The sequence below is a fragment of the Perognathus longimembris genome, chromosome 10 (assembly GCF_023159225.1).
Source record: "Perognathus longimembris pacificus isolate PPM17 chromosome 10, ASM2315922v1, whole genome shotgun sequence".
Taxonomy (NCBI): Eukaryota; Metazoa; Chordata; class Mammalia; order Rodentia; family Heteromyidae; genus Perognathus; species Perognathus longimembris.
The window spans coordinates 67523592-67535847 of record NC_063170.1 but is presented as its reverse complement, the minus strand read 5'-3'; the positions used below and the strand labels follow the sequence as shown (position 1 = coordinate 67535847).

The following is a 12256-nucleotide window of genomic DNA, read 5'->3' as shown; positions in this document are numbered from 1 at the left end:
GAAAGACCTCTAATACGGTCCCTGCTCAAATGACCACCTCCTACTGGGGAAGAGAGTTTGGGGCTACACAACCAGACAAGGTCAAGCTGGACATCTGAGTCCCTTGTCCATCACAGTCGGGCAGATGGCTTGAGGTTGGGGACTCCAGGCTTCTCGCCCATCCAGCTATATAATCTTGGACCAATGAGTAATTTGCCTTACTGTCCACATGGCTATAATGGGGAGAGGGCGCATCTTTGCCCTGCCTCCGAGGGACTTTATAGGAAAGGACTTTGGAGTGTTAAAGGCACGAGGAGAATAAGGGGATCTGTGGATGCACTGTGTCCCCCCAGGTTAGAAAAACCCTGGATGCCACCATGCAGACCTTGCAGGACATGCTGACTGTGGAGGACTTCGACGTCTCCGATGCCTTCCAGCACAGCCGCTCTACGGAGTCCGTGAAGTCGGCCGCCTCTGAGACCTACATGAGCAAGATCAACATTGCCAAAAGGAGAGCCAACCAGCAGGAAACAGAAATGTTTTATTTTACAGTAAGTAGCATCCGGTACCCACAACCCCCACTGTCTGCTGATGTCGGGGAGCAACCTGAGTAAAACAATCAGCAAAACCCTATGGGTTACTTAGACCTAAGACTAAGAACCTCCCAACATGCTTTTGACATTAAGTTATCTGGCATGGTTTTCTGAAAAGCAGAAAGTAACTTAACCTTGGCATTGATCTTGGGTTGATGGTCACTGAAACTTTGCTGTCCTGGAAAGAAAACGAAGAGAGTTTTACCCAAATCAAGCAACAAGAAAGTGGCTACCGAGTTTGGCGTAAACTCCGAGTGACGTGTGCATGTTAAAGTTTGGATGTAGGCTTTGGAATCAATGTCCTCAGCAACCCAAGCCAGTTGCTCCTGTGTTTCCAGCACCTCCTGTAAGATTCCAGCTGAGTTACTTTCCAGTTGGCTAAGAACAAGAAGAGGCAGGGAGAAGAAGGGCCTTTAGTTCAACATGGGCTTATTGAACGTAGAGTGTTAACCTTAAGGTCCCCAACTGGGGACCAGTCTCCCATCTGATCCATATCCCCCACCGGTCAGCTGAGTTCTACTTGAATGTCCTCAGGGTTAAAAATCGCCCTTTTGTTTGGATTGGGACTGTTCTCAGATATTATAATATTTTCCTTTGTCTTTGTTACCTTAAAAAAAATCGACTACACTAGGATTTCTGGCCATTGATTTTGGTTCTGTCCCCTGACACAGAGAAGACCCAGCGTCTCTGGTTGTTGGGAGCTGGGTTTTTATTTCTCCAGGGTAAATGCACTGATCTTTCAGTCTTGTCTTGTAAGCTTTTTATTGTTTTTGTTTTTAAGTAGTTTCTCTATCCTAGTAACTCCTGAACATGTTCCATTTGCCAATGCACCCTCTAACAGAGTCTCCAGGCTGGGTGTGGTCTTGAGTTTTGGAGGATCTTGAGTTGAGGCCAGCCTGAGCTTCAGAGAGAAATCCTGTCTCCGAAACAAAAAAGTGAGACTCCGTTAGGGGTCTGGCCAGCACAGAATAGAATGGACAGCCACCACTTCCACACAAAGACCCGTACTCTGTTCCTATGTCCTAAGATTATATTCTTTGTTTTTTTTTTAATGTTAAAACGATTATCAGCTAACTCTCCTTTTTGTGTACAGCTAGGCATCTATTCTCTTAAAGGTGCTACAGGAAACACCTTCAGTAGGGTCTTACGTCTGCTTCCATTTCGTTACCTTCCTGATAGACTCCTTTGAGGTTCTAGATTGTCAGTGTCTCCATCCAGTTGTTCAACCTTCCTGTTGTCCTTGCTGATCTTACATCATGAGCAGATTTAAGGAGCATGGCCTTCATGCAGTGCTCAGTCAAAAATGTAATGCGTGTGCCGGGGCCAATGCCCACGGCTAGGTTGTTGGAAACATGCAGCTAGGCTGGCCTGTGCTGATTGGCTGATTGGACTGTGCTCATCTCACGTATAAGCACGTACCCACTTCTGCCATCCAACTCCACTGTGTGATAGGCTTTACCAAATTCCTATTGAGACCAATCGTTGACACCTACCGTATTTCTTCTGCTGGCATTCTTCGATCTTGTTAAGAAAGGAAGCAAAGCTGATCTCCGAAAGTCAACCCATGCCATTCCTGGCATTCCCCACCTCCGCCAGGGGCCCTGGTGTTCATGAGAGAATGTGTGGGCTACAGAGATGCGAGGAGGGAATGTGTACATGAATAGTAACTCGCTTTTGTAGTAGAAGCAGAGAGACCTGGGCAGCAGAAGCAGAAAAGGGGCTTCTGCCTTCTTCTTTTTTTTTTTTCTTCTTTTTGTCAGTTGTGGGCCTGGGTGCTGTCTCTGAGCTCTTCAGCTCAAAGCTAGTGCTCTGCCACTTGAGCCACAGCGCCACTTGCAGTTTTCTATTGGTTAATTGGAGATAAGAGTCTCATGGACTTTCCTGCCTGGGCTGCCTTTGAACTGTGATCCTCAGATCTCAGCCTCCTGAGTAGCTAGGATTACAAGTATGAGCCACCAGTGCCTAGTGGTTTCTGCCTTCTTAGAGCTACAAGAATTCTGTAGTGTGTCTGACTAACAGTTATATTTGACCAAGATATTATATTTGCTTCTTAAAACTTAATTTATCAACCTGGTTGGCTGGCATGGTTTCTTGCAACTTCTTCTGGTGACATTATTTTTGATTTGATGGCATTCTTTCTTTTGTGGGTCACATGGGTGGAGTTTATGTCCACAGACAACAGGACTGCAAGCCTTTTTGTGTTGTTGTTAGTCAGTCAATAGTCTGCCAAAACATGAGTTCCATGTTCATGATTACACCTTTGTCCTGCGGAGACTCGAAAGCAAGGTGATCAAAGCCTGTTTCCATGTCGGTTCTTCTATTTTAAATCAGAGGGTTTTCAGTATGACTGGAAGCATCTTTGAAAAGCTTTGGGTCAGTAGTTACCAAATTGAAGCATTCCTGTGAAATTTGCGATGCCCATTTAGATGCCCCTTCCCCCTCCCAGGTGGGGCTGTGGATATTTACCTGCTTCCCGGTCTCTGTAGTCCCGCCCCAGGTGAGAAATGAGGCCTTAGGCATAGGTATTGCGGAATCTGCTTGGTGATGAAGCTACCAGTCAGTCATCTGCCTGCATTTGGAGACATGCCACGAGTGTACTTATTTTATACCAAGGACCATGTGGGAGATTGGAAATGCTCACCATTCTGCCTTAGGTCACAGTGAGGAGTTGCTGTTCTGGAAGGATGCTGGTGTGTGTGTGTGTGTGTGTGTGTGTGTGTGTGTGTGTGTGTGTGTGTGTGTGTGTGTGTGTGTGTGTGTGTACTGTCAGAGGTTCTACAGACATCCAGGAAACGTCTCTTCCAACAAGCAGGGATCCAGATCTTCAGAGCTAAGAGGAGCCAGGAAAGAGGAGAGAACACAGCTTTCCAGCCAGCCAGTCATTTCAGAATGCCACTGAGATCGGCAATAGGATCAGTCCCAATTTAATCCCTTCCCTGAGAGCCTCTCCCTGCCTCTGTGTTGCACAGGAGGATGGTGGTATCGGAGACATTCCTCCGCAGGCGTCCTGAACTTCTCCACAGCTGGCCTCACTCTGCTCCTGAGAGGGTGCACCTCCTTACCTTCCTTCTCAGAGCTTTCTGGCCAAGTCCTCTCTCCACCTCCTATGAAGCTCAAATGACCCCTTTGCAGTGATGCCTGCTCAGATTCCCAGTCCACTGTTTGTGTTTAGTTAGCATTTTGCTTACTTTGTGGTTCATAGGGACCGTCTTGGTCTCTGTGTCTCATGAGGCAGGGGATCAATTGAGTTGCTAGCCCAACGCATTTCACAGGGCCATAGAGGCATCCCCAGTAGGACTTTGGGCCTAGATCTGTGTGGTGTTGGATGGGAAGGGATCAAGAAAAGCTGGTACCTATGTGTGGACCTGGCTGAGACCCGATGGGCTGGGGAGCAGAGGCTGTTTTGCTCTCCGGATGGCTCTCCGTCCCTCAGTGCTACCCCACCGTGCTCTGAGCTTGGCAAGGACTGTGGCCTAGCTGGGACCTGTCCTAGCCCGCCTTTGGCTTTCTGCGGCACCTTGGGCAAATCACCTTCTTGGGCCTGCCTCCTTGTCTCATCCATACAAAGAGGAAAACCTCTTACCCAGTGCAGGCTTGAGCTTCTTTTAACTGGAACATCTCCTAGCAGCCTGAGGAGCCCTTTCTCCTTCAGAGCCGGCAGATGAAAGACAGACTTGTTTCTTGGCCTCTCCTTGGCAGCTTTCAGGCCTCAGCTTCAGGGGCCCCGGGACAGTTCCCATCCTTATTGCTATTGGCCCAGAAGCATGGCAGAGCTGTGATGACCAAAGAAGTCTTTTGCCTTGGGCAGATGGCTGCCCTCACCTGACAAAAGCTGCCTTCATTGCCCACAGCTTTCCTTTGTCTTTCTAGACCCTCTCTGAAAGGCCTGGGTTCCCCCCAAGGAGTAAGTAGCCACTCGACACAGCGGCCTCTAGTTCCCATTCCAGGCCCCTGAGGCTGACCTGATTTTCCTTTGGTCTCTCTACCGCAGAGGTCAGTTCCGGAAGTGGGGACCTCACTGCTTTGCCTTGCAACCTGTAGCTTCCCCTCCCCCCTCCCCCCTCCCCCCTCCAGGGAGATGATACTACAGAAAAAAAAATCATTTCTAAGTAGTAAGTGAAAGTAAAACATTGGTTAAAGTGAAGGCATCTAACAAATTACTTGGTGAGCCCCACGTCTGAAACAACAACAACAAACAACAACAACAAATTACTCGTTGAATCTCAGGTTGAATGACATAGCCTAATAAAAGTGACAAATTCATCCACACATCTCTTTATTTTGCTGCAAGTATGACTTTTTTGTACCTTGTGTCTTACAGAAATTTAAGGAATACGTGAACGGCAGTAACCTCATCACCAAGCTACAGGCCAAGCATGACTTACTCAAGCAGACTCTGGGTGAAGGTGAGTGAGTGGGGGGCTGGGGGTCCCTGGTGAGGCTGTTTTCCACTGGATCTTCTGGTGGCCCAGGAACTGTCGAGCAGCTTCACCTTAAGAGCTTGAGCTGCTTACACAGAGCCCTTGGCAGGGTGAATGAAGCCTGTGCTGCAGCTACCTGCCAGCGCTGGGCATGCTGGGAAAGCTGCTTTAGCGCAGGGCTGGGATGGGCCCAGTCTGGCTGCAAAAAAAAAAAAACAAATAAAAGGCAACCAACCACAAGTCTTAGTTTAGTCTGGGACGTATCCAAAGCCAAGTGACAGACATGCGGGAATGCATATCCAGGGACCCTGGCCCTGGGGCCCATGTCGTGGAGCAGATAAAGGAGCATTAACAGGGTTCACGGTCCAGAAAAGGAAAAAAACCCATAAATGTAAGGCAGAGCTTAGTCCTTAAAGGAGCAGAGGACTAAAGCTTTAAGATGGAGAAGAGTTAGTTGCAATGACCTTTTCCTTCATCTCGTCTCTACCTACCCATCCTGACCTATCAGTATTGGACCATATTGAGTAGGATGGGGACTACAGAGAGGTGTAGGAAATCAAGACAGAAGTAAACTAGAAAGAATAGTGGGGGTAGAAAAGGAAGCAACAAAAAGTCTAAGAACTGCTCTAGGTATTTATATATGGGGGGGGGGTAATGTGTGACAACACAGCTCCCCAAACTAGCAGTAAAGAGTTGGTTTTTAGGGGCTAAGGCTGGGGGCTGTTTCTCATGAGCAATGTAATGAAAGCCAAGGCCAAGCCCTAAGAGCTCGTGGCTACTGTGTATTTTAAAACCAGATTCTCTGGGTTTAGAAAACTAGATGCTCTTTATAAAAACAAAATCTAGATGAATCCTTGCCATGGGAGGAGAAAGCATTCTGTCCAGCTCCTTCTGAGCACTATCAGATGCAACCTCTCATTTTTGTCCTTGCCTGGATGGCCTTAATGAAATAATAATATTTTGGTTGGCGTAACTCCTAGTTTTCAGTCCTCCAATTTTATTTAGCCTTCAACCATATCTTGCTCTGAGATGTGATTAATCCGATCTCTCTTCTCTGAGGTTTGAGCTGCTTATTAACAACAAAAGCTCCAGGGGCAAAATACAGCTTCCCAAGTACCAGAGCAGCAAAGAGCCATCTAGGATCTCCATAATGCTATTTTTCTAGTGAGACAGCTGTGGAAAAGCTTAGTGTACTACCTTTGACAAATGAGACAGGTCTTGTTAGACTGGACAGTTTGAGAGAAGTGTCTCTTAATGAGCTTTCTATTTTAAAACAGTTTTAGCTATTCAGAGGAACTGGAAAGATGCTACAAAGTTCCCAAATTCCCCATTACTCAGTTTTCTCTGAATTAACATCTTCCCCCCCCCCCCCAGTCCTAGGGCTTGAACTCAGGTCTGAGCACCATCCCAGAGCATCTTTTGCTCAAGGCTAGCACTCTACCACTGGAGCCACAGTGCTACCTACTACTGGCATTTTCTGTTTATGTGGTACTGAGGAATCGAACCCAGGGCTTCATGCGTGCTAGGTGGGCACTCTACCACTAAGCAACATTCCCAGCCCTGAATTAACATCTTATATTCTATGTCTATTTGTCACAATTAGTGAGTATTGATACATTTTTACTAAGAACCAAAGTGAATAAATTGCCGGGTGACTTGAAAAACAAGCTGCATAAATTGAGAACAAATCAATAGTCTCTTATTTTTGGTTCCATTGCTGAAGCTTGAACTTGGGGCCTGGGTTCTGTGCTTTCGTTTTTTTCCCCTCAAGGCTAGTGCTCTACCACTTGTATCCCATGAGCCACAGCTCCACTTATGGCTTTTTGGTGGGTCATTAGAGATAGGAGTCCTATCGATTTTTCAGTCAGCCCTACCTGGGCTGACTTCTAACCTTGATCCTCAGATTTCAGCCTTCTGAATAGCTAAAATTACAGGTTTAATTTGCTTGTGCCTGGATTCACTGTTCATTCTTATATATCCACTACACAAAGAAGGTATTTTGTGGCTTCTCAGGGCTAAGGCCCTTTATGTCTCCTGATACTTTATGTCTCCTGATAGCTAGTTTCTATTAGGAGGGATGAAGTCGAAATTTTATAAATGAATAAAGCAATACAGGACAAAGCAATACTTAGATTAAAATACCTTATATTTAAAAAGCCCTTTAAAAATGAAATAAAGTATCATGTTTAGTGCATCCATGTCTCTAAAGTGTTCTTTCGATAGCATGATTCAAGGAAAGTACAAGTTAAAGGGAGCACATGATCTTTCTGATCACCTATACTTATCAGTGAATTTTTGAACACGAATGAACCTAGAACATACTAGTTAAAAAACTGCTAGATGGGGCTGGGGATATGGCCTAGTGGCAAGAGTGCTTGCCTCGTATACATGAGGCCCTGGGTTCAATTCCCCAGCACCACATATACAGAAAATGGCTAGAAGTGGTGCTGTGGCTCAAGTGGCAGAGTGCTAGCCTTGAGCAAAAAAAGAAGCCAGGGACAGTGCTCAGGCCCTGAGTCCAAGCCCCAGGACTGGCCAAACAACAACAACAACAACAAAAAACAAAACCTGCCAGATGTCCAACAATATGATATGCTACTAACATATCTTGGGAGTGAGAGTTAACATTCTATTCTGCCTTGGCTGTTGCTGTGCCATTTCATTGGCCAGAGAAGTCTCAGTTTGTCATCACTTCTGAGTCTTATATCTGTGACTTATTGTTGCTTTGGGGTCTGAATATTCTGTAAGCTCCAGGTTTTAACCCAGGATGTAGGTGTTTTTTCAATTTGCTGAAATCCCTCAAGAATGAATAGTGCATTGTCTATAAAACGGACGGAGCCTCACCTTTTCAGGCCAAAATGTAACAGCCCCACTATAGACAAAAATGACCACCGCCAAAAACAATTTCAGAAATAGGATAAGAGAAGGAAGCCAGCTGCAAAAGACTTCATATTAGGTAGTTTTGTTTTTATAATATATGGGGCAAACTTTCCCAGGGGTTGCATGGGGAGGAGGTAGGAACAGAGTGATGCTAAGTGGGCACAAAGAATCTTTGTGGTTTTTGTTTTAAGGAAAAGACGCATGTTCTCTGGAGGTCAAAAACAAAAGCAAAAGCCCAAACAATTAAACATCCCATACTTTCCCCCCTAGGAGAGAGAGCAGAATGCGGCACCACCAGGTGAGAGTTGGAAGACCTTGCTTTCTTGTTCCAGCTGCCTGAGGTCTGAGCGGGATGAGGTGGGGGAGAGGCAGGTGCGGGGGTGGGCTACCAGAAGTGGGGGGCATTGCTACTGAGGCTGCATGCCTTGTCCTAGCATTAGACTGATGAAGCTGGGCCCTCAGGCTGGCCGTGGGGGGTCCTGCCATGGGTTCCACCCTTGCACTGTGGGTTCGGTGGGAGGGTAATACGGACTCCGGGGTGCCCAGCAGAGGGTAGAGGCTGCGGGGTGGCTGTTTCCCTCTCTCCTGTCTGTTCCATGGCTGCTGAGCAAACTGCCCGGCCTCGGTGGCCGGGCCCTCCCTGGGCCCCTCTGCCAAGGCTTTGGGGTTGGCTGGTGTTGCACCCAGCGAGGCACACGCATGCGCATACACACCGTTGTGTGCCCGAACACCTGCACTGCCAACAAACCTGCTCTTGCCCACACCCTAGCTTGGACTTCATGAGCTGACAGAGGAAGTTAACCCACGGGGACGGACGGGGACTGCTGCTTCCTCCCTCTCCAGCTTGCTCAGCATCTCTTTCCCTTTGTGCTTTGCCCTGAGCAGACCAGAGCCAGTGAGCACTTTCCACTGAGCCGCCGAGAGCGGCCAGCTGACCTGCCCCTTCTTTCCATCTCGAAGCAGACGTCACCACCTAGCTACGCTTCCAGGCCGCCCCTTTCTGAGCTCCCGGCAAGAGCTCTCAGTGGGAATCCAGCTGCTGGACCCAGGGCCAGCAAGCCTGCTACCCTTTGCCCTGGATGGCGGTCAGGAGCTACTTTTTGCCTCACTTTCTGGGCCCAGGGGATGACATTCTTTTCTTCCCCACAAATTCTTTCTAGGAGCCCAGTATCCTAGAAAGCTGAACTACTTGGCAAAAAAAAAAAAAAAAAAGGCAATGAAAACCCCTTAACTCTCCCCTGCTCCTTAGGAAGGGAGTGAGTGAGGCAGAGGGTTTATGTGTGCTGGGTCCAGAGTCATAGAACTCTCCAGAAACTCAGCCTGTGTACTGTTCCTCCGGGCGCAGGCAGTGGAGAACGTGAGGGTGACTCACTCCAGGCAAGGGACTTCCCACATAGGCAGCAGCAGATGTGCAGGGTCACTTTCGAAGAACCTTTCAGAAACAAACTTGTTATTGTTCCTTTTTCTCTGGCAAGAAGGTGTTGTTATAGTCCCTCCCCCCGCCCCCAAACAAGAGAAGCCATAGTTTACACCAAAGTCTGCAAATAATGGAACAGATGGAAGACAAATGAAGCCATTGCTCTCATCCTCTTGTGTCCTGATTCCCAGGACGCAGGCACAAGGAAGGAGATTGTTCAAGCAGAATTTGGGAGAAGAGATCTATGATCCATCCCCTTGGTTAGGCTTCAGGCTGTATCTCAGGGAAAGGCTGAGGGCAGGTTTCTCTTTTGATTTTCTTTTAAAAAATAAATCCCTCTGAGAAGTGTTTTCCACACCCCCTTTGACCTAGGGCCTGGGAAAGCCGTGCTCAGATTAGTAGACCTCCCACTTAGACACCCTACAGTAAATTGAGGACCTAGTCCAATGTAGTCTTGGCTTCTGACTTCTACTGAAGTAAAAGCCTCCCCTTACCTCCAAAAGTCATTCTTTAAATTGTGGACCCCATTGCCAACTTGGAAGTGGTTTTCAAATGAATCTGCAAGGCTTGGGGAGGTATGTCTCCATACTCTGGCCCTCTATGTCTTCCATAGACTCCACACACAGTGTGGAGGGGCCATCTGGGACCGTCATTTGGGAAGATTCCCTCAGACAAGTTGCTCTTGACCTTATATGGATTGGCTGATTTTTGACAATGGTCTGCAACGTGTTGTATTTTCTCATGCTTAAGAACCTCATCTTCCAATGGCCCATATTCTTAATAACCCTGTAATTTAGGCTGGCCAGATGTGAAAATACACTGAGGAAGCATATTGTAAAATGGGTGTGGTGGGGTACTCTTATAATCCAGCACGTGGGATACAGAGGCAGAAGGATCAAGTCTAGCCTGGGCTTGGTAGCGAGACCCTGTCTCAAAACATCAAAGGCTAGGGATAGAGTTTAGGGGATAGAACCCTTACATGACATGTGCAAGTGCAGGACCCTGGGTTTAGTCCTCAGCACCATGAAAAAAAGAAAAAGGATACTGTAAATGGTCAAACAAGCTGAAAAGAGGTTTTCATTATGATGGTTCAAAGAAAATTTGGCTTTCCTAACCGAGGCTGACGTAGTCCCATGGTCTGGATTAGAAGCAACATCATTTGACAGTAGGTCCAAGCAGATGTGATTCAGCGCACACCCAAGCACAGCCTCCAAGAGCTGGAATGCCACTCAACTCCAGTGTTGCCACCATTTCGGTGATTGCTATCACATCAGTTGGGTTGCCTGGGAAATTCTTAATTGCAATTCTTTTTGACAGACTAATTTTGAGTCCAGTCCTGTGTTGTCAACCTATGCTGATTTTCATATGTCTGGGTTGAAAGACAGAAAGGGGACATTGGTCTCTGGTTTCTCTTTCTTCCTCTCTGTGGCTTTCTCGGTTCCTGTTTTCCCTGCCTCTCTCTTTCTTTCCTTTTTTTGCTCTGCAACTGAGCAGCAGAAGAGATGGAAGGCTTAGGCTGCCCCACTTTCCTTGGCTGAGCTGCCCCCCTGCTCCCCACTTTGTGCCCCACCCAGCATTTCAGTAAGTTCATACTGATTTGATATCATGCAAAGAGTTGGGATAGCTACGTCTCCTTGTCAGATCCCAGTCAGTGCCAGGGCACTGGAAGAAAGAAATCTTAGTGGGATTCAAATTGCCCTTTGCTTCCTGGGTTGGTCAGGAAAAAATGGGAAAGCATATCCTATTTTTTTTTAATTTCACTTAAAAAAAAAGTTTAAGCCCCAGAAATTTCTTAGGACTGAGACCCTCTGGTTGGGCATTCTAGGGATTTTGATACTGATTGTCTCTTGCCTACACTAAATCTGCACTTGTGCCAGCCATATGATGTTAGCAGATAGCTCAATGGTACTGCTGGCTGTTTTATGACGAAGTCACTTTCTCAGTTTTACACTCAGACTGGGACTTCGAGTAGGAAGAGCTGCCTCCTCCCCAGCTTCAACTGCATTTTATTTTTGTGACCTCAGAACTGTTTCTTAATCTCACATAGCCTCATTTGCCTTAAGTGTAAAGTGAGTGTAGTCATTGCTTTCTACCATAATATAGTCGTTATAAGGTTATACAATGTGAGATAAAGAAATGATCTAGAAATGCCAAACATTAGAAAACTTAGGTGGCAATGTTGCTATGCTTAATTTATTCCTTATTGCCAAGCTTAAAAAAGAAATCTATGTGCTTCAGTCACATTTTTGGCTTTTACATTTGAAAATTCAAAAGCAGATCCATTGTACGAAATCTCACCCCTGTTACATAGAGACATCCTCGTAGAATAAGTAGTTTTTGAAAAAAGAAATGACATGGACTTAGCTAACCAAATTGATATAGAGCCAATAAGGGCTGGATATAATCTTGCCTGTTGTTTCTTCTCAAAATTTTGGTCTGTGCTGTTGTTTTGGTTCCGTTTTTTGGGTGGCATGCTATTTGGACTCAACTATGTCTTTACCCATGCATGGCCTCTCCGCTGGCAGCATTTGCTCAACACTCAGACACCTAGAAGGGGTTGCCTGGGGTTCCCTCTGTGGCTGGGTTGGTGACAGAGACACATACAACAAGCCCAGCAAGAAAGATAGCATGGCCCTCATTTATCATGAGCAGTTCCACGGTCCATAAGATTCTTGTCCAGTCACAGAGATCAGTCAAGACTTGGGGCCGGGTTAGGGGGTGTCTTTGCTTGTCATGTGTGGATCTTATTTGTGCCTGGCTGAGTCTCCATTGTTGCTCCCCAGATTTTGAACCAAGACATTTGAAAATGAGCAGCTCCTCTTGGTTAGGGAACCTCCTACTAATCTTCAAAAGCCCTTTGTTCCAAAGGCTAGCAGCATTGAGTTAGGCCACTTTGGGTGATGAAATGAGCAAATCAGCCAACACAGGCGTATGCATGGTGAAGAATTCTGGAAATGGGTCTGGTG

At 46.7% G+C, this 12256-nt stretch overlaps 1 protein-coding gene across 4 annotated transcripts in view; it reads left to right on the top strand.

The window, feature by feature from the left end:
- The window catches only part of Srgap3 (SLIT-ROBO Rho GTPase activating protein 3), a 173089-nt gene that overhangs the window by 131811 nt on the left and 29022 nt on the right, over positions 1-12256 (top strand). For all 4 annotated transcript variants that reach the window (XR_007212395.1, XM_048356205.1, XM_048356206.1 and 1 more), the window contains exons 9-11: positions 333-530; positions 4894-4978; positions 8144-8171. Coding sequence is in view for 3 of the 4 variants with exons in the window: in XM_048356205.1 (XP_048212162.1) it covers positions 333-530; positions 4894-4978; positions 8144-8171 (311 nt within the window). In the remaining variant the exon portion in view is untranslated. The remainder of the gene's footprint in view (positions 1-332; positions 531-4893; positions 4979-8143; positions 8172-12256) is intronic.